The sequence below is a fragment of the Ranitomeya imitator genome, chromosome 4 (genome assembly GCF_032444005.1).
Source record: "Ranitomeya imitator isolate aRanImi1 chromosome 4, aRanImi1.pri, whole genome shotgun sequence".
NCBI lineage: Eukaryota > Metazoa > Chordata > Amphibia > Anura > Dendrobatidae > Ranitomeya > Ranitomeya imitator.
Genome location: NC_091285.1, coordinates 63,524,193 through 63,547,652, shown reverse-complemented (window position 1 = coordinate 63,547,652; position 23,460 = coordinate 63,524,193). Strand labels below are relative to the sequence as shown.

General features: G+C 40.8%; 1 protein-coding gene across 1 annotated transcript in view; it reads right to left on the bottom strand.

Annotated features, from left to right (window-relative positions):
* The window catches only part of GABRA1 (gamma-aminobutyric acid type A receptor subunit alpha1), a 340,058-nt gene that overhangs the window by 206,379 nt on the left and 110,219 nt on the right, over positions 1-23,460 (bottom strand). Inside the window, exon 3 of the mRNA XM_069763789.1 lies at positions 5,316-5,425. Coding sequence (XP_069619890.1) covers positions 5,316-5,425 — 110 coding nt within the window. The remainder of the gene's footprint in view (positions 1-5,315; positions 5,426-23,460) is intronic.

Sequence of the window (23,460 nt, the reverse complement as noted above, 5' to 3'; positions counted from 1 at the left end):
TATAACGTAGAGCCGTGAAAAAAAAAAATCGCATTTTTTCTACAAAAATGATCTTTTTGCCCACAAATTTTTATTTTCACAAGGGTAACAGGAGAAATTAGACCACAAAAGTTGTTGTGCAATTTCTCCTGAGTACGCTGATACCCAATATGTGGGGGTAAACCACTGTTAGGGCGCACCGCAGAGCTTGGAAGAGAAGGAGTGCCGTTTTACTTTTTCAATGTAGAATTGGCTGGAATTGAGATCGGACGCCATGTCGCGTTTGGAGAGCCCCTGATGTGCCTAAACAGTAGAAATCCCCCACAAGTGACCCCATTTTGGAAACTAGACCCCCCATGGAACTTATCTAGATGTGTGGTGAGAACCTTGAATGCCCAAGTGCTTCACAGAAGTTTATAATGCAGAGCCGTGAAAATAAAAAATATTTTTTTTTTCCACAAAAAAGATATTGTAGCCCCCAAGTTTTTATTTTTACAAGGGTAACAAGAGAAATTGGACCCCAAAAGTTGTTGTCCAATTTGTCTTGAGTATGCTGGTACCCCATATGTGGGGGTAAACCACTGTTTGGGCGCACGGCAGAGCTCGGAAGGAAGGAGCGCCGTTTTGGAATGCAGACTTTGATAGAATGGTCTGCGGGTATTATGTTGCATTTGCAGAGCCCCTGATGTACCTAACCAGTAGAAACCCTCCACAAGTGACCCCATTTTGGAAACTAGACCCCCAAGGAACTTATCTAGATGTGTGGTGAGAACTTTGAATGCCCAAGTGCTTCACAGAAGTTTAGAATGCAGAGTCGTGAAAATAAAAAATATTTTTTTTTTCACAAAAAAGATTTTGTAGCCCCCAAGTTTTTATTTTCACAAGGGTAACAGGAGAAATTGGACTGCAATAGTTGTTGTCCAATTTATCCCGAGTACGCTGATGTGCCATATGTGGGGGTAAACCACTGTTTGGGCGCACGGCAGAGCTCGGAAGGGAAGGAGCGCCTTTTTGGAATGCAGACTTTGATAGAATGGTCTGTGGGCATTATGTTGCGATTGCAGAGCCCCTGATATACCTAAACTGTAGTAACCCCCCACAAGTGACCCCATTTTGGAAACTAGACCCCCCAAGGAACTTATCTAGATGTGTGGTGAGAACTTTGAATGCCCAAGTGCTTCACAGAAGTTTAGAATGCAGAGTCGTGAAAATAAAAAATATTTTTTTTTTTCACAAAAAAGATTTTGTAGCCCCCAAGTTTTTATTTTCACAAGGGTAACAAGAGAAATTGGACCCCAGAAGTTGTTGTCCAATTTATCCCGAGTACGCTGATGCCCCATATGTGGGGGTAACCCACTGTTTGGGCGCACGGCAGAGCTCAGAAGTGAGGGAGCACCATTTGACTTTTTGAGCGCAAAATTGGCTGTCGTGTTTGGAGACCCCCTGATGTACCTAAACAGTGGAAACCCCCCAATTCTAGCTCCAACCCCTAACCCTAATCCCAACCTGATCCATAATCCTAATCACTAACCCTAACCATAATCACAACCCTTACCCCAAAACAACCCTAATGTCAACCCTAACCATAACCCTAATCAAAACCCTAAATCCAACACACCCCTAATCCTAATCTCAACCCTAACCTCAAACCTAACCCTAATCCCAATACACCCCTAATCATAACCCTAACCTTAACCCTAATCCCAAACCTAACCCTAATCCCAAGCGTAACCCTAATGCCAACCCTAACCCTAATACCAACCCTAATCCAAACCCTAAACCTAATCCCAGCTCTAACCCTAACTTTAGCCCCAACCCTAGCCCTAACTTTAGCCCCAACCCTAACCCTAGCCCTAAGGCTACTTTCACACTTGCGTTGTTTGGCATTCCGTCGCAATCTGTCGTTTTGGACAAGAAACGGATCCTGCAAATGTGCCCGCAAGATGCGTTTTTTGCCCATAGTATTGCCGACGGATCATGACGGATGGCCACACGTCGCGTCCGTCGTGCACTGGATCAGTTGTGTTTTGGCGGAGCGTCGGCACAAAAAAACGTTCAATGAAACGTTTTTTTGTACGTCGCATCCGCCATTTCTGACCGCGCATGCGTGGCCGTAACTCCGCCCCCTCCTCCCCAGGACATAGATTGGGCAGCGGATGCGTTGAAAAACTACAGCTGCTGCCCACGTTGTGCACAATTTTCACAACGTGCGTCGGTATGTCGGGCCGACGCATTGCGACGGCCCCGTACCGACGTAAGTGTGAAAGAAGCCTAACCCTAAATTTAGCCCCAACCCTAACCCTAAATTTAGCCCCAACCCTAACCCTAAATTTAGCCCCAACCCTAGCCCTAACCCTACCCCTAACCCTAGCCCTACCCCTACCCCTAACCTAACCCTACCCCTAACCTAACCCTACCCCTAACCCTAACCCTACCCCTAACCTAACCCTACCCCTAACCTAACCCTAGCCGTAACCCTACCCCTAACCCTAACCTAACCCTACCCCTAACCTAACCCTAGCCGTAACCCTACCCCTAACCTAACCCTAGCCCTAACCCTACCCCTACCCTAACCCTACCCCTAACCCTACCCCTAACCTAACCCTAGCCCTAACCCTAACCCTACCCTAACCCTACCCCTAACCCTACCCCTAACCCTACCCCTACCCCTAACCCTACCCCTACCCCTAACCCTAACCCTAACCCTAATTTTAGCCCTAACCGCTGTTCTCCTGCCGGCCGGCAGATGGAGACAGATGGCGGGCGCACTGGGCATGCGTCCGCCATGTTCTTCTGCCGGCGGCCAGGAGGAGCAGCAAGAGGATCCAGGGACCTAGGTGAGTATGCTAGGGTCCCCGAATCCCCCTATTTCTCTGTCCTCTGATGTGCGATCACATCAGAGGACAGAGAATTACACTTTACTTTTTTTTTTTTTTTTTTGCGGTCGCCGGTAAACAGTTAATTACCGGCGATCGCAAAACAGGGGTCGCTAAAACCGACCCCCGATCATGCTCTTTGGGGTCTCGGCTACCCCAGGCAGCCGAGACCCCAAAGATTCTCCCGGTGCCGGCCGGCGGGCGCACTGCGCATGCGCCCGCCATTTTGAAGATGGCGGCGCCCACCGGGAGACACGAGGAGCATCGGGGGAGCTAGGTGAGTATTGGGGGGCCACCTGGGACCCCTTTTCTCTGTCCTCCGATGTGCGATCACATCGGAGGACAGAGAAATTAAAAAGAGATCGCTTTTTTTTTTTTTTGCGATCGCCGGTAAACGGTTAATTACCGGCGATCGCAAATGCGGGGAGGGTTAAAAACCCCCCGAATCATGTTCTCTGGGGTCTCGGCTACCCTCGGCAGCCGAGACCCCGGAGAAAATCGGCCTGTGGGGGGCGCTATACACTTTTTCCACAGCGCCGTTAATTAACGGCGCTGTGGTTTAAGTACCCTTAGCGGCCGCCGTTAAAAGGCGTATCGGCGGTCGCTAAGGGGTTAAGTTTCATCAAAAATGTGTGTGTGATTTCAGCTCAAAAAAAGCATTTACCTACTTTTCTGTAGACACGGTTTTTCAAACCCTATTCAGATGAATAGGAAACTCATAGAAATGTCTTCAGCAAATCTTCCATGTTTGATCAAACCCCTATGCTATTGTACTAGCATAAAGTTATTGTGCATAGGATTTTTGCATGCAGATGAGAATACTGTATATATGCATATACAGGTGTCTCACAAAATTAGAATATCATTCAAAAGTTAACTTATTTTAGTTCTTCACTACAAAAAGTGAAACTCATATATTATATAGAGACATTACAAACAAAGTGATCTATTTAAAGTGTTTATTTCTGTTAATGTTGATGACTATGCCTTACAGCCAATGAAAACCCAAACATCATTATCTGAGTAAATTAGAATGCTTTATAACAGCAGCTTGAAAAATGATTTTAAAATCAGAAATGTTGGCCTACTGAAATGTATGTTCAGTTAATGCAGTCAATACTTGGTCAGGGCTCCTTGTGCATCAATTATTGCATTAATATGGTGTGGCATGGAGGTGATCAGCCTGTGGAACTGCTGAGGTGTTATGGAATCCCAGGTTGCTTTGATAGCTGCCTTCAGCTCATCTACATTGTTCGGTCTGGTGTCTCTCATCTTACTCTTAACAATACCTCAAACTCTATGGGGTTAAGGTCAGGAGAGATTGCTGGCCAATCAAGCACAGTGATACTGTGGTTTTTATACAGTACTTTTGGCAGTGGGGAGAGGTGCCAAGTCCTGCTGGAGAATGAAATTTCAATCACCGAAAAGCTTATTGGCAGAGGGAAGCATGAAGTGCTCTAAAATTTCCTGGCAGACGACTGCGCTGACTTTGGTCTTGATAAAACACAGTGGACCAGCACCAGCAGATGACATGGCTCCCCAAACCATCACTGACTGTGGAAACTTCACACTAGACCTCACACAGCTTGGATTGTGGCCTCTCCACTCTCCCTCCAGACTCTGGGACCTTGATTTCCAAATGAAATGCAACATTTTCTTTCACCTGAAAACAACACCTTGGACCACTGAGCAACAGTCCAGTTCTTTTTCTCCTTGGTCCAGTTAAGAAACTTCTGGCATTGTCTATTGGTTATGAGTGGCTGGACACAAGGAATGTGACACTTGTAGCCCAAGTCCTGGTTACACTTGTGTGTGGTGACTGTTGAAGCAATGACTCCAGTAGCAGTCTACTCCTTGTGAATCTCCCCCAAATTTTTGAACCGCCTTTTCTTAACAATCCTTTCAAAGCTGCGGTTATCCCAGTTGCTTGTGCACCTTTTTATACCAAACTTTTCCTTCCACGCAACTGTCCATTAATATGCTTGGATACAGCACTGTGTGAACAGCCAGCTTCTTTAGCAATGACCTTTTGTGGCTTACCCTCCTTGTGGAGTGTGTTAATGACTGCCTTCTGGACATCTGTCAATTCAGCAGTCTTCCCCATGATTGTGAAGCCTTCTGAAACAGACTAGGGGACCTTTTTAAACGCTTAGGAATCATTTGCAGGTGTTTTTTGGTAATTATTCTAATTTACTGAGATAATGACTTTTGGGTTTTCATTTTCTGTAAGCCATAATCATCAACATTAACAGAAATAAACACTTGAAATAGATCGCTCGGTTTGTAATGACTCTATGTAATATATGAGTTCAACTTTTTTGTATTGAAGAACTGAAATTAATTAACTTTTTGATGAGATTCTAATTTTGTGAGAAGCACCTGTATATTTAACACTCTGTGTCATGAGTTCAGGATGTGATGTGTTTAAAGACATTTGCATAGTTAATAATAATTACCAACCTCCTAGTCCTGGTCTTAAGCGGTTATCATAGCCATCTAGCAGACGATCAAGGATCCTCGTGAACACTGTGGTATTGTCTCTAATCTCATCCTGTGTGCTTTGTCCGCAACTGAAATTACAGGACATTGAAAAAATATATTATTAAGCATTGAGATGAATACAATCCTGCCATCAGTAATTCTAAAATCTACTTATCCGTACTTATGCTGATTCAGAGCCACAAAATCTCTTCTATTCAGCCAGATTGTCATTCCAAAGCAATTACAGCTAAAGATGGGCCCCAACTCACTCAGCTTTTTCCTATTTTTAATCAATGTATCACTCAATCCTTAATACTGTGAATCACATGGAAAGGATGTGACTGCTAGTCCAGATAAGGCGTATTCATGCCGTATGGCAGCATCATATGCGCATTCCTTCTGGACTGTCCTACATGATACCTACAGAGGACAAGTGGGTTACACTTGCCAACAGCCTGCACTATTTAGATTCATTTTTTTTCACCAATTGTCTTCTGGAGAGCTTATTAACACTATACTTTTCACATGTTTTACATTACATTGACATCTTTAGCTTTATCATACTGTCACATTTTCCACCTTATTATATGCAATTGCTACCTTGCAGCAAAAATAATATAATCGAACAATATATTACACCATTATATTGTCTGTAGAGCTAGAATATTCTGCTCAATGGTACAATAAAGATCTGTGCAAAATACTGTATATACGTTGTCGCCGTTATACAAAAAAAAAGTATTTTTCCAGAAACAGTACCATTGTTATTTACAGGTTGAGTTTAGCATTTTAGAAATTTTAGACATTTTTCTTCAGTTGAAGTATAAGGGGTAACGTTTCTCCTTGTGGAGAGTGACATATGCTCTGGCATGCCAAGGTAAGAATGGTTACTTGTGGTGCAATGCTCCTCTGGGAAATTTAATATGCAAATTGCCTCTTCAGAGAGGAAGAGAACTTCAACTCTATAGCACCACCTGTTGGAAGCAGTAATCCTACAATTTACAATGACCCTTTGATGAGTCTTGCAATATAACTTCGGATAAAAGCCAAATCAGAATCTAAATTTGCAGACAAGGTGTTACGGGCTAATGGACCTCGTCAGTGCAAAGTATGGCTCTGGACTGAGGTCTAAGGGGTAAATTATATCAATAACATTGATATGAAGAAAAAGAAAGTGGCAGCACTCACCGGTCTTCTTATGCAGGTGTATTTATTTGGTAAAAGTCTTCACGGCACAGGGGTGTGTAACATACGGATGCGGGAGCAGAACTCCCGCATCCCTATGTTACACACCCCTGTGCCGTGAAGACTTTTACCAAATAAATACACCTGCATAAGAAGATCGGTGAGTGCTGCCACTTTCTTTTTCTTCATATCCACGCTATCTGGTTTTCTGGCTATAGCACCCGAGATCGGGGGGATCAGCTGAGGCTAATTAGCCTGAAGCGGAGGTAGTCAGCTGCAGCGGTGGTGCGGTCAGCTGTGCTCTCGTAGATGATTCATATCAATAACATTGTTTTTGGAAAAAAGACCATTTTTGTTACACAACTATATAAATATACAGCACTGGAAAAAAGTTTGGACACACCGGTTCATGCAATGGTTTTCTTGTTTATAATGAAATGTGCTGTTTGTACAGTGGGTACGGAAAGTACTCAGACCCCTTTAAATTTTTCACTTTGTTTCATTGCAGCCATTTGGTGAATTCAAAAAAGTTCATTTTTTTTCTCATTAATGTACACTCTGCACCCCATCTTGACTGAAAAAAGCAGAAATGTAGAAATATTTGCAAATTTATTAAAAAAGATAAACTGAAATATCACATAGTATTAGTCATAAGTATTCAGACCCTTTGCTTAGTATTGAGTAGAAGCACCTTTTGAGCTAGTACAGCCATGAGTCTTCTTGGGAATGATGCAACAAGTTTTTCACACCTTGATTTGGGGATCCTCTGCCATTTTTCCTAACAGTTCCATCAGGTTGGATGGTAATCGTTGGTGGACAGCCATTTTCAGGTCTCTCCAGAGGCGATCAATTGGGTTTAGGTCAGGGCTCTGGCTGGGCCAGTCAAGAATGGTCACAGAGTTGTTCTGAAGCCACTTCTTTGTTATTTTACTGTGTACTTAGGGTCATTGTCTTGTTGGAAGATGAACCTTTGGCCAAGTCTGAGGTCCAGAGCACTCTGGAAGAAGGTTTCCTCCAGGATATGTACTTCTGTACTTGGCGGCATTCATGTTTCATTCAATGACAACCAGTCGTCCTGTCCCTGCAGCTGAAAAACACCCCCATAGCATGATGCTGCCCTGTTTCACTGTTGGGATTGTATTGAGTAGGTGATGAGCAGTGCCTGGTTTTAACAACGCAGAGAAAAAAGAAGGCAGCACTCACCGATCTTCAGAAGCAGGTGTCTTTATTTACTCACATAAAATCTTCACAGCCGGGGGTGCAGGGGTAACTGACTGACTGACCCGTAGAAGTGCCAGGTAGGCGCGAAACAGCCGTCGTCATCCCCGCCACACTCTGTACCCCTGCACCCCCAGGCCGTGAAGATTTTATGTGAGTAAATAAAGACACCTGCTTCTGAAGATCGGTGAGTGCTGCCTTCTTTTTTCTCTGCATTGTTGGATTCATCGGCTTGTTTCTTGGCTATAGCACCCGACATCTGCCGGCTCGACTCCTTACTGCTAGTGGACGGACACAGCTCACACACATTACGGTTGTGCGGTTAGCTGTTATCTCTATTTTTTTGAGTGCCTGGTTTTATCCACACATATTGCTTAGAATTATCAACAAAAAGGTCTATCTTTGTCTCATCAGACCAGAGACTCTTATTTCTCATAGTCTGGAAGTCCTTCATGTGTTTTTTAGCAAACTTTGCGGGCTTTCATGTGTCTTGCGCTGAGAAGAGGCTTCCGTTGGGCCACTCTGCCATAAAGGCCAGACTGGTGGAGGGCTGCAGTGATAGTTGGCTTTGTGGAACTTTCTCCCATCTCCCTACTGCATCTCTGGAGCTCAGCCATAGTGATCTTGGGGTTCTTATTTACCTTACTCACCAAGGCTCTTCTCCAACGTTTGTTCAGTTTGGCTGGACGGCCAGGTCTAGGAAGACTTCTGGTGGTCCCAAACTTCTTCCATTTAAGGATTACGGAGGCCACTGTGCTCTTAGGAACCTTGAGTACTGCAGAAATTCTTTTGCAACCTTTGCCAGATCTGTGCCTTGCCACAATTTTGTCTAAGCTCCTTGGCCAGTTCCTTTGAACTCATGATTCTCATTTGGTCTGACATGCACTGTGGGCAGTGAGGTCTTATATAGACAGGTATGTGCCTTTCCAAATCCAGGCCAATCAGTTAAATTAAACACAGCTGGCATCCAATGAAGGAGTAGAACCATCACAAGGAAATGGACAGCATGCGACTCAAATATGAGTATGTATGTATATATATATATATATATATATATATATATATATATATATATATATATATATATATAGGGTCTGAATGCTTATGACCATGTGATATGTTGCTTTTTCTTTTTTAATAAACTTGCAAATGTGTCTACATTTCTGTTTTTTTCAGTCAAGATGGAGTGCAGAGTGTACATTAATGTAAAAAAAATTAACTTTTTTGAATTTACCAAATGGATGCAATGAAACAAAGAGTGAAAAAAACGTGTTGGACCTTAGATTCATCAAAGTACCCCTTTTTTACTCTAAGGACAGCTTTACAACCCTTTGGCATTCGGTCAGGCAGCTTCATCTGGTACTGGCGTAGAATAATTTTCCAACATTCTTGAAGAAGTTCCCAAAGGAGCTGGACATTTTCAGCTGCTTTGCCTTCATTTGCAGTCCCACTCAACCCAACCATCCCGACTGGGCTGAGGTCAGGTGATTGTGGAGACTGTCATCTGACACAGCACTCCATTTCTCTCCATTTTGATTACATAGCCTTTATATAGCCTAGAGTTTGAGTCAATGTTCTGTTGCAACTCAAACGATGGACCCACTAAGTGCAGACTAGATGGAATTACATTTCATTGTAAAATGCTATGGTAGTCATGCTGTTAAGTGTGCCTTGATTTTGGAATAAATCGCCAAGAGTGTAACCAGAAAAGCAACCCTACACCATCATACTCAGCATATGCACCATCATATTATCATACCCCCACCCCTCCATACTTTACAGTGGACAATACTCATGTAAAAACCATCAGCTCTACCTTTCTGCATCTCACAAAGACATGACCGTTTGTAACAAAAAATTAAAATTAAAATATTGACTCCTCACTGAAGATTTCCACGTATTTAAAGTCAAGTCAATATTTGTCCTGTTTGTGGTCCTCTTCTTTGCAGCAAATCAAACATATGGGCCTGCTTCTTGCAGTCTCCCCTGGACAGTTGATGTTGAGGTACACCTGATACTTGATGTATGTGTTTTGCTAATGATGGCTTTTATCTGAGATGCTGTCAATTTTCAATTTCTGAGCCTGGTAACTCTGATGAACTTATCCTCTGCAGCAGAGGTAACTCATGTCTGAGGAAGAAGTTTGCTCCTAAAACATCACAGCGGCCTGTGACTGTACACGATGGATCATGTCAATAAGAATGGTAATTATGCTTAACTGAGGAGTCTGAAAATTTGTACGCACCTGTGTTGATTATACATTATTGGCCAAATTGTCCTGTGTATTGCTATTTTCAAGAAATTAGAAGGCTTATACTTGCATGAGAAAAAGACAAGCAAGTATTGAATAGCATTACTACTTTGTGTTATCTATGTTATGCGATTGCAATTCTTTGTTTACCTTTCCTTTTGAGGTCCTCATGGGAGCCAGTTGTATTTTAACGATTGATGGTTTTCATGACATCACTTGAGGATACTATTAGGGTTCTAGCAATTTTCTGGATTGACTGATCTTCATGCCTTAAAGAGAATCTGTCAGCAGGTTTTTGCCATAGAATCTGAAAGTAGCATTACGTAGGGGCAGAATGTCTGATTCCAATGATGTATCACTGGAATGATTGGTGCAGTTTTGATAAAATCCCTGTTTCCTCTGCTGTTAATGTAGCAGTGCTATTAAGGCTAAGCTGTGTATAACACTGCACACACCACTGATTGTCAGCTTCCTGTGTACACTGCACATTGTCAACAAGATACCAGTCATAGGTGGGGACGGGGTTATACAAATCAGGTGGACTGATGAGTATGTGACATATAGTCCTGCAGTGATAATAACCTACTGATAAAATAGGATTCTGCTGAATAATTTTAATTTTAAGTAATGATGGACTGTTGTTCCTATTTACTTAGTTGGGTGAGTCTTGTCATGTTCTGGATTAGAACAGCTGTGAAATACGGCTCAGCACTGTATGGAAGTTATTACCAACACTGCCTCTTTAAACCAAACCTTATGGTTGCAAATACTTAGTGACGGTGAGTGATTGAAAAGTAAACTCTGGATCAGGAGTACTTGCTTATTGGAAAAGTTTTCAGGTGACTAACTGATGAAGCTGCTTAAAAGAATTTCAATAGTATATAAAATAGTAAGACTAAAGACGTTACTTTTCACATGTTTCATTAGTAGTAATTAATGGGCGGATGCCTGGATGTCCTGATCTGGCAGGTTTGAACAGTTAAAAAAAGTTTGTTTCAGATACCAGAACAGTACCCAAATCGGAACCCCATTCAGATGAATGGGAGGCCTGAACATTCATTGTTTGCCATACTGTCATCTGCATGACATCACCATGAGAAATTTCTTGCAATGAATTGCAGTGAACTAATGGAGCTCAGCACTACACCATGAGATTTTTTTTTTCACAGTGCTAGCGGTAATCTCACTGAGGTCACTGCAGTTCATCGGCCTGGCTCAAAGCAAAGTGTGGGAACGCAGCCTCAGTGAGCTGTAGTAACTTCGATGATGCCACCATTAGTCACTGATGCTCTGCGCTTGAAGCAGCTCATTCTCCCATGGTTTTTAGCCTTGACGGTCGCATCTTGGCACTGGCCAAGTAGAAAACCACTTATCGTAGACATGGATTATGGAATGGTACAGTGTGTCAGACAAGTGGGGGAAATGGTTGGTTTTATTTATTTTTTTTACGAGAGGCCAGCGTTTCAATGGAATGGGCGTTAGGTATTATCGTTGATTATTATTTTCTGGGGTTTTTTTTTACAGGGAACGAGGGCTTCAGTGGAATGGGCATTAAGTGAGTATAACTTTGTTTTTTATCTTTAAATAAAAAGTAATATGGTGTGTATTTTTATTTCAAATAAAGGACTTTATTCGGGCTGAATGTTTATTTACAATATGACTATGGGGTTGGTAATGGAGAGGCTTCTTTTAGATGCCTCTCCATTACTAATCCGTGGGCTTTATATCACCTGACAATACACAGGTGACATCAACCCCACAAATATGAACCTCACTTGCTACCATCACAGGGCAAGTGGGAAGAGCCGGGCAAAGCAGCAGAATATCCAGCCTCAGAATACCAGCTCTCAGCTGTCTGTGGTAGCTTGGCTGCTTGTTAAAAATGGGGGAGACCCCACAATTTTTTTTAATTATTTATTTAAATGTTTTAAAAAACAATGTAACGGGGACCACGCTATTATTAATAGCCAGTAATGATAAAGCTGAGAGTTGAGAGTTGCAGCCTGCAGCTGTTAGTTTTGCCATGCTGGCTATCAAAAATAGAGAGAAATCCATGCCTTTTTTTATTTATTTATTTATTGCACAGGTGCCGGTTTATAAATACTCATATCAGCGGCACCTGCTCTCGCTGCTATTAGCGGCAGCAGACGTATGCTGATGGGAGCAGTACTTTCTCATCAGCTGACCCCTCTGTGGCTGGAGGTAAACTTTTTACCACTTGTCACAGCTGCTGATGCTCTGACCAGCGGTAATAATCTTACCACCGATCTGAGCCGCCAGTGTTTCTCGCGCTGTCATGCAGATGACATAGTGGGAAACACTTGATGTTAGGGGTGCAAAACCCGAATAGTAGCATGGACTTCCTGGAGATGCCCTTGTTCGGTGTCTGTGCCAGAACAGTTGGTGTTCGGTGTGGACCCTAAACTCTACTGTTCAGCTTTGCTCATCTGTATTCATTACTTATTGATTCCATATATATGCGGCTTCATGGTTTTGCTGTTTCCCCTCATCCCTTCGTGTTGCACTTAGTCTTTCCAACATTGCATGACAATAACACATTTTAAAGTTCATTTTCTACTGTTACCCTTGTGAAAACACAAAATTTGGGTCTAAATGGACATTTGGTGGGAAAAATTAAAATGTATTTTTTTTTCTTCCACATTGCTTTAATTACTGTGAAGTACCTATAGGGTTAATACACTTTTTGAATCTGGTTTTGAGCATTTTGAGGGGTGCAGTTTTTAAAATGGAGTCACTTTTGGGCATTTTCTCTCACATAGGCCTTTTAATTTTATTTCAAATGTGACGTGGTTGGCTGCTGTAAAAATAAGAAACTGCTAAAAAAGTTTTTACTCTTTTAACTTTCTAACAAAAAAAAAACTATTTTGTACAGCAAAGGATGCAAAAATTTAAAGTTGTGAAAATTATGGATTTTTTTTTCCGAATTCCTATATATTCACAAATAAAATAAAATGTTATGAATAAATCGTAAATCTAAGAATCAGTGGGATCCATTGAAGTGTTCCAGAGTTATTACCACATAAAGTGACATTGGTCAAAATTGTAAAATTTGACCTGGTCAGGAAGAGGAAAAGAAGCTGAAGGAGTTAAAAACAGCAATGACTTTGACTTCATTTATTTTTAGAGATTAAAGAACTGTACAGGAAAATCACTACAATCTTAGGGATGAAAAGAACATTCTGATACTCTATCCAAGAATTCTACTTTTTACTAATTTACATGATATTAGTACATCAAAGTCTCCGTTTTCTCAATTGTATTCAATTGTATTCCCAAAGCTATGACTATTAATTGGCTACTTAGTTACGTTATCAAATTGACTCTGTGTAATTATATTAGTATATTTGTAAGATGGGCTTGATCATTGGCTGTGGAAGTCGCCTGAGAAAACCCAATGCAAAATCCTTCTCTTGTTCTACCTCACAACAGTTGATAGAGAAAAATATTTTTCTTAGAATATAATAAAACCTTATAGACGAAGTACAATAACTCTATTAGCCTAATAAAAAAAGTCTTCTAAAATGCACATCTTTAATACTTGCAATGTACAAAACTATGCCATCACAATGTCCAATTTAAAAATGCTACATAATTGCAAAATAATGCCATACCTAAGGCCAGTCTCACAAGTCCAGATAATTCCGGTACCGGAGAAAACGGTACCGGAGTTATCCGTGTCCGTGTGTCCGTGTGCTCACGTAGGCCATCCGTGTGGGATCCGTGTGATGTCCGTGAGTACGCTTTTAGGGTCAGTGTGCTGTACGTGTGCTGTACGTGTGCTGTACGTGTGTCCGTGTCTTGCAAAAGTTTTCACAATTTTAACCCTATGACAGGAAAAACACACACAGACAGCACACGGATGGCACACGGACAGCATCCGTGTGCGGTACGTGTTTACACGGACCCATTGACTTTAATGGGTCCGTGTGATCCGTGCGCTCCCACGAACACTGACATGTCTCCGTGTTTTGCAAAAGGACACACGGTCCGTGAAAACACGCTGACATGTGCAGAGACACATTTATTTTAATGTGTCTACGTGAGTCAGTGTCTCCGGTACGTGAGGAAACTGACACCTCACGTACCGGAGCCACTGACGTGTGAAACCGGCCCAAAGGGGGTTGTTCCAGGTACATTTTAATTAATAGAACTCATAATGAAATGTAAAAATGAATTAATCCAAACAAAACAGTACATGCCGTAAAGCAAAAAAAAAACAAAAACAGAATTTTACCTAAAAACACACAACAAAAAACATGTATAAATCCTTGTACAAAAACTAGAGCTCTCAACTCAGTAAAAAAGAGCTTTCAGATGACTTCATTGATGAGAAAAATAAAAAAGCTATAAATCCCAGAAAAATAGCAGATTTTTCAAATTTCCGAACTATTTTCTCAAGTAAATACGAAATAAAAAAAATAAAACCTAGAAGTTTGCTATTGGTGTAATTTTGTGGATATGGAGAAAATTGCCAGGTAATTGCCAGGTAAAAACACACAATGAATGCCTTAAAAACAAATCCCCAAAAATAATGGTGTGGGGTTTTTTTTTTCCACCATTTCATAAAGTTTTGATTTTTTTTTCATTTTCCAGTTCAATGTATGGTAAAATTATTGGTTTTAGTTAAAACTATCACTCATCGTCCAAAAATAAGTCCTCAAATAGTTATATCTATGGGAAACTAAAAAAGGAAGGAGAGGAAAAAAGTACAAAAAACAAAATTGAGAACGGTAGGAAGGTGGTTAAAAATGCAATAATGTTTAAGTTGCTGTGGTAGCAATTTGTAAACTGCTGTGGCATAATGAGTTACATTAAAATTGCATTGCATGTTCAGATCATGTTTCTTGTATATAACAATATGCTATTATTTATGAATGAAAACAAAATTAAAACACATGACTGCATACACCAGCTATAGGCTACAATTAAAATGAACTGCATCGCTGGGAATTTATTTTGTCTTGCCATTCTATAAAACATCAACAATTCTAAACAATTAATGTTACAAGGCATAAAAGTAAAACCCTGTCCTGTCCACCAAATATCAGTATGACTGACATGAAATTAGATTTCGATTTGTGAGATACAATACACACAATACAGTACTCGGCGGTCATTAGGGATCCTTATTCCTCACTGCTGGTTTTTAACGGCACTGAAGAACAAGGGAAATGCACCGCCCGGCGGCGACAAATCCCACCGGTGTCAGCTGTAAATGACTGCTGACACCCTGCTGTATTGGCCTTGGCCGGTTTTGAAGCAGATTGTGGCCGATTAACCCCTTACATTCTGCTGTCAACCGCAATGGCGGTAATTAATTGGTTGCAAAAGCGGTTGCAAGAGTTGTTTTTAGCGTGTAAAAATATTAAAGCATAAAAAACAACATAAATCTGTTATCGCTGTAATCGTACTGACCCGAAGGATGAATCATTATCACTTTTACCTAACGGTGACTGGCGCAAAAAATATAAACAATAACTGAGTGGTGTTTTTTGCTCATTCTGTGATTGAAAAATCTGAATAAAAAAAGCAATTAAAAAATACTATGTGCCCCAAAATAATACCAAAAAAAAACTGAAACTCGTCCCACAACAAATAAACCCTCATGCAGCTCTGTTCTCCAAAAAAAAAAAAAAAAGTTACAGCTCTCAGAAAGTGGCGATGAAAAAAACTACTTTTCATAAAGTGGTATTTTTACTGTGTGATAGCAGCAAAACCTAAAAACAACCGAATATTAATCTGGTATTACTGTAATGTCACCGACCCGAAGAATAGATCCGCCCTACCACTTATACAGCACGGTGAGCTGCATAAAATAAAACATAAGAACTATTCTTGAACTGCCATCTAATTTTTCATTCTACCTCCCAAAAATCGAAACAAGACTTGGCTCACATTTATCTTGCGCTCTCCGCTGAGTGCTTACATCCGGGTTTTCTTGTAAATTCGCCCAAACCACAATGCAGACAAAACACCTGATGGAACCACTCATGCATGAGGAATATTTAGTCACTTTGAACTGGTCTATGTTCCGGTGGTGTATCATTTTAGGTGTCTTATAAATGCACCAGTGTGGGCGACCACAGACCTAAAAAAATGATTACCACTGGAGCAGATGCCAGTTCAAAGTGCCTCTATCTGCCTCATTATAGCGGGTGGTTCCATCAGGGGTTTTGTCTGAATCGCATTATTGTGGGATTTACACGGAAGCCCAGACGTAATTGCTCAGCGTACAACACAAGAATGTGATCCCAGCTTTATACTGAAAATGATCCAAAAATCTTATGTACCACAACATTTTACCAATAAAAACCTTAATTTATCCTGCATAAAACCATCCCCACTCAGGTCTGTCACATATGAGTGGAATTATAGGAGATCCCACAATACTGATGGAACAAAGATTCTGGAAAAGCGACATAGCTCTTGCCCCTTCAAACAAAATCCAATGAATTCTGTGCTCCCAAATCCAAATGCCCACCATCCTTCTGAGACTCACTGTGCCTAAACCACAGTAAGCGGCCACTTGCTTGGCATTATTGTGTACAATTTACGGAGTGCAAACCACGAGAAGCACAAGATGGGCACAATGTATGGGGACTCTACACTTTATGAAGAACAAAGTTTGGGTAAACTGGCATATTTGCAATTCTCCAGAAAAAAAAGCATGGCATGGATGTTACAAAATAGTGTCTGTAGCTGTAAATGAATTCATTGAGATGTGCAATTTCTACAATGTGGTTACTTTTGAGGCACCTTCAGGGCTCCACAAATGTCGCCTGCAAACAATTCTAGCAAAAGCTGCGCTTCAAAAGCCAAATAGCGCTCCTTTCTTTTCAGAACAGTAATTTATGACAACATACGGGGCAGCACCATGTTTGGGAGAAATTGCGCAAAATAATCTGTGGGGTCTAGTTGCACCTATTAACCCTTGTGTACCTGAAAATTTTGCAGCAAACACAAAAAATTAATTTTTACCACTAAAATGTCATATTTCCATGTCTGTAATAAAAATTGAAGATTTGTATGTATTTTCATTACTATGAAAATTGTAAATTCACACTGAAGGCATCAAAACTATGAATTAACACATGTGGAATTATATACTTAACAAAAAAGTGAGAAACAACTGAAAATATGTCGTTTATTCTAGGTTCTTCAAAGTAGCCACCTTTTGCTTTGATGACTGCCTTGCACACTCTTGATGAGCTTCAAGAGGTAGTCACCGGGAATGGTCTTCCAACAATCTTGAAGAAGTTCCCAGAGATGCTTAGCACTTGTTGGCCTTTTTACCTTCACTCTGCAGTCCAGCTCACCCCAAACCATCTGGATTGGGTTCAGGTCTGGTGATTGTGGAGGCCAGATCATCTGGCGTAGCACCCCATCACTCTCCTTGGTCAAATAGCCCTTACACAGCCTGGAGGTGTGTTTGGAGTCATTGTCCTGTTGAAAAATAAATGATGGCCCAATTAAACGCTAACCGGATGGAATAGCATGCCGCTGCAAGATGCTGTGGTAGCCATGCTGGTTCAGTATGCCTTCAATTTTGAATAAATCCCCAACAGTGTCACCAGCCAAGCACCCCCACACCATCACACCTCCTCCTCCATGTTTAACGGTGGGAACCAGGCATTTTGAGTCCATCCGTTCATCTTTTCTGCGTCGCACAGTGGTTGGAACCAAAGATCTCAAATTTGGACTCATCAGACGAAAGCACAGATTTCCACTGGTCTATTGTCCATTCCTTGCGTTCTTTAGCCCAAATAAGTCTCTTCTGCTTGTTGCCTGTCCTTAGCAGTGATTTCCTAGCAGCTATTTTAGGCTACGTTCACATTTGCGTTGTGCGGTGCTGCGTCAGCCACGCAACGCACAACGCATGCAAAAGCGCATGCAAAATGCAGCTTTTGTGACGCATGCGTTCATTTTTGCATGATTTTTGGCGCAGAAAAACTGCATCATGCAGCGTTTTCTGTTGCGCCAAAATGACGCATGCGTCACAGAACGCAAGATAATGCATGTCCATGCGCCCCCCATGTTAAATATAGGGGCGCATGACGCATGCGTCGCCGCGGCTGCTCCCGACGCAGCCCTGCACAACGCTAATGTGAACTTGCCATGCAGGCCTGCTGCACAACGTCTCCTCTTATCAGTTGTTGTAGAGATGTGTCTGCTGCTAGAACTCTGTGTGGCATTGACCTGGTCTCTAATCTGAGCTGCTGAGAACCTGCGATTTCTGAGGCTGGTGACTCGGATAAACTTATCCTCAGAAGCAGAGGTGACGCTTGGTCTTCCTTTCCTGGGGCGGTCCTCATGTGAGTCAGTTTCTTTGTAGCGCTTGATGGTTTTTGCAACTGCACTTGGGGACACTTTCAAAGTTTTCCCAATTTTTCGGACTGACTGACCTTCATTTCTTAAAGTAATGATGGCCACTCGTTTTTCTTTACTTAGCTGCTTTTTTCTTGCCATAATACAAATTCTAGAATATAAGAATATAAGACATAATTTCAGTTGTTTCACACTTTTTGCTAAGTATATAATTCCACATATGTTAATTCATAGTTTTGATGCCATCAGTGTGAATGTACAATTTTCATAGTCATGAAAATACAGAAAAAGCTTTAAATGAGAAGGTGTGTCCAAACTTTTGGTCTGTACTGTATATATATTCTATCTATTCTAACCTGTAACGCTGTGATTTTACTCTATCTATCTATCCATCCCATCCACTTCAGCTTTTTTCTCATGCCCCCAGACTTGTTTGTTGGGTCCAGCAGAAAAATATTTGGCTTTCCTACTGACTTGCATTGGATCCACTATTTGGTAGAAATACACGGATATAAGAAAGTATTTGTTCCGATTTTCCCAAATCCAAATATTTCACTCTTCGCTCATCACTACTCATCACACATTTCACATTCTGCTTTAATAATTACAACCTCTGTCAAAAATTATGGAATCACCGGTCTTGGAAGATGTTCATTCAGTTGTTTAATTTTGTAGAAAAAAAGCAGATCACAGACATGGCACAAAACTAAAGTAATTTCAAATGGCAACTTTCTGGCTTTAAGAAACACTAAAAGAAACCAAGAACAAAAAATGTGGCAGTCAGTAATGGTTACTTTTTTTTTACCAAGCACAGGGGAAAAATTATGGAGTCACTCAATTCTGAGGAAAAAATAATGGAATCACCCTGTAAATTTTCATAACCAAAACTAACACCTGCATCAAATTAGATCTGCTTGTTAGCCTGCATTTAAAAAGGAGTGATCACACCATGGAGAGCTGTTGCACCAAGTGGACTGACATGAATCATGGCTCCAACACGAGAGATGTCAAATGAATCAAAGGAGAAAATTATCAAACTCTTAAAAGAGGGTAAATCATTATGCAATGTTGAAAAAGATGTTGGTTGTTCACAGTGAGCTGTGTCTAAAATCTGGACCAACTACAAACAACATGGGAAGGTTGTTGAAGGCAAACATACTGGTAGACCAAGGAAGACATCAAAGCGCCAAGACCGAAAAACTTAAAGCAATATGTCTCGAAAACAGGAAATGCTCAACTAAGCCAATGAGGAACGAATGGGTGGAAACTGGAGTCAAGGTCTGTGACCGAACAGTAAAGGTACTGTCACACATAACGAGATCGCTAACGATATTGTTGCTTTTTGTGATGTAGCAACGATATCGTTAACAAAATCGTTATGCGTGACAGCGACCAATGATCAGGCCCCTGCTGGGAGACCGTTGGTCGCTGAGGAAAGTGCAGGACTTTATTTCGTAGCTGGATCACCCGCTGACATCGCTGAATCGGCGTGTGTGACGCCGATTCAGCGATGTCTTCACTGGTAACCAGGGTAAACATCGGGTTACTAAGCGCAGGGCCGCGCTTAGTAACCCGATGTTTACCCTGGTTACCATTGTAAAAGTAAAAAAAAACAATACATACTTACATTCCTGTCACGTTCCTCAGCGTCAGCTTCCCTGCGTCCCCCAGTGTCAGCGCCGGCCGGCCGTAAAGCAAAGCACAGTCAAGTTTATGCTGATATTTTGGATACTTTGAGGATGATGAAATCATTTTTCAAGATGATAATGCATCCTGCCATAGAGCAAAAACTGTGAAAACATTCCTTGAAAAAAGACACAAGGTCAATGTCATGGCCTGCAAATAGTCCGGATCTCAATCCAATTGAAAATCTTTGGTGAAAGTTGAAGAAAATGGTCCACAACAAGGCTCCAACCTGCAAAGCTGATCTGGCAACAGGAATCAGAGAAAGTTGGAGCCAGATTGATGAAGAGTACTGTTTGACACCCATTAAGTCCATGCCTCAGAGACTGCAAGCTGTTATAAAAGCCAGAGGTGGTGCAACAAAATACTAGTGATGTGTTGGAGTGTTTTGTTTTTTTGTTTTTTTTTGATGATTCCATAATTTTTTTTCTCAGAATTGAGTGACTACATAATTTTTCCCTGCTTGGTTAAAAAAAAGTAACCATTACTGACTGCCACATTTTTTGTTCTTGATTTCTTTTAGCGTTTCTTAAAGCCAGAAAGTTGCCATTTGAAATGACTTTAGTTTTGTGCCATGTCTGTGATCTGCTTTATTCTACAAAATTAAACAACTGAATGAACATCCCCCAAGGCCGGTGATTCCATATATCAATACTAACATTCTTTAGATATGTCTTTCTTATCATATTGGTTTAACCACTAATTGTATTGTTGAACTCATTTACAGTTGTAAAATAAGTATTAATACACTGCCGATTTCGAAAGTTTTCCTAACTACAAAGAATGGAGAGGTCTGTCATTTTCAACTGCGATAAACTTAATCTTTCAAACAAATCCAAATAATTATTTCATGCACTAAAATGCCATTTAATTATTTAAAAATCATACAATGTGATTTTCTGTTTTTTATTTTTAGATTCTGTCTCTCACAGTTGAAGTGTATACAATAAAAATTACAGACCTCTCCATTCTTTGAAAACTTGCAAAATCGGCAGTGTATCAAATAATTGTTTTCCCCACTGTATGTCAAGCAATATTTGGTATTCAGGACATATGGGTTTAGCTTACAGAATCTTGAAGATGAGTGTTTGACACCACAGGTATCAATTCATTACATGGTTAAAGGACTGAAAAAAAATCAACTGCATGAATAATAAATGAAAAATATTATGTATATTGAATTTACATGATTCTCCATGTTCATATAAATATGCAATTAGGTCACTTGTAATTTGCATAATAACAAAATGATTGATTGCACAGTTTTCACCTTGAAAACAAATGACAAGAATGTGAAAATTAAAATACTGTACGAAAATCATGTAAGTGATATAAATTATTCAATGCTAATGGAATTTGTATCAATTTATAAATGTATACGTAGACAACAAGCAAGCTATGATGAAATCTTACGAAACCACAATGTCTTAGGCTGGATTCACCCACAGATTCATGTTTTTTTGTGTTTTGGGGGGGAATTTTCATTTTCCTTCATTGCATTTTTAAGTTCAAAAACTCTGTAGCCATACGTTAAAGGGGTTGTCCTAAACTAATAGTGAATTTCAAACAATCTAATTACTACTATAATGATATGTGCAGAAGCGCTCCCTTCCGATTAAGTTTAAAAGAGCTGCATACAGATGCAAACTTTGCCACCATGCAAAAAAAAACTGTGGAACAATTACAATAAACGTGTATGAGCTACAATACACTTCTAATGCTGGAAGCCTACCTTACCTCTCTCTAAACACCAAGATCCAAATGTGCTTTCCTCTGTGTTGTGTTAGCTGAATTTTTCCTTCTCTGTCTGTAGAAGAAAGTTTACATCTTGAGTGACATCAAATGGACATAGGACGGCAGCTCCCACATGTCAGTGAAAAGGCAGACGTGACCGGCGGCACACTGTCTCACCATCGGAGGAGGGCTCCTTCAGCACAAATCCCTAGCAGCTGATCCATTACCTGGGGTGGATCCAGGTTAAGCCTTACTGCTTCATTTCCCTATCCACACGGAGCACCCAATACATAGGTAAGCACTTTTCGATCTTGGTGTAGAGTGAGAGATAAGGTAAGCTTCCAGCATTAGAAGTTTATTGTTGAGCATACACTTTTATTGTACTTTTCTAATGTTCAGTGAAAAATTACTATTCCCTCTCTAGTGTAACTTCCTGTGCTTCTTTTTTCTTACTTTCAATGATGATTTGTTTGACTCGGCCAGCATGTACTAGGTATTCTCAAATAAGTTGTCATTAGTGGACTGGGGCTGCAGTCATTCCCACTACTTCTTTCCTTTTCCAACCTGAAACAAAGCGTCTTCAGGGGGCAGTGCTGCATTCACTTAAATGGCTTCTTTCACTTGGGCTTTCTCCGATGATGTCAGGTTTCACTAGGTATGAGAGAACGTGCTCGGTGATACTCAGATATCATTCAAGTATCTGCTGTGCTCGACACTCGACAAGCATCGGCTGGTGTTCGGATTTGAAGCTTTAATCTCCACCCCGCATGTTTGGTGCCTGTTACACAGCCAATGAACATGCAGTTATTGCCTGCCAGTCACTGGAATTCCATAGCCATCTTGGTATTGGCATTACTGCGATTGGCTGACCGCATTACTTCATCAGAGGTTATAAAAGAACATGGGCCACCACACTCGGCTCACTGACGCCATTGCACACCTCTGTGACAGTTGTCATTGGAGGGACATAACAGTTATCCAGGCCTCTGTGTGCACAGGTTAACTAATCAGAGTCCTCTAGTGCTGATACTGGTGCTGATGGTGAACCATCATACTAAAAGTCCTTCTAAGGGCTAATCCCGTGCTTTCCAGTCTGTATTAAATACACATTCTGCATTTAGCCTAGGAATACTTGCAGTAGCAGGGAGAGAAACAGAAACAGCCTCTAGGCAGGGCTTAGGGCTTTGCAGTCCGCTATTAAATATGGTGCTGCTGCATGTGACCACATTCTTTTTTTTTTGGCGGTAAAAAAAATAACTATATTGTCATCCATACAGTTTAACTTGCTTAGTGTTATATTTCAGTGGTATATAAAACTCCAAAAAAAAACATTCAACATTTTTGGATTCATTTATTCATCCATAGAGTTAAATGTCCATAGTGTTACATTACGGAGGTATCTAAAATTCAAAAAAATTCAACATTTTTTCCTGAATTCAATTAGTCATCCATACAGGTTCTTGTGGTTAGAGTTACAAACTCCAGAAAAACATTCACAAATGTTTTCTGGATTGAATTAGCCATTCACAGAGTTTAATGTGATTAGTGTTACCTTACGGTGGTATATAAAACCATAAAACTATGTAAATAGCTGTAGTAAGTGCCTGCAATGTCAACTCTGATGATGCTTCATCTCAGGGTAGAATGCAAACTAATCATTGTAGGAAGTATAAAAGAAACAAAAACAGAAAGTCTGAGCAGGAAGGG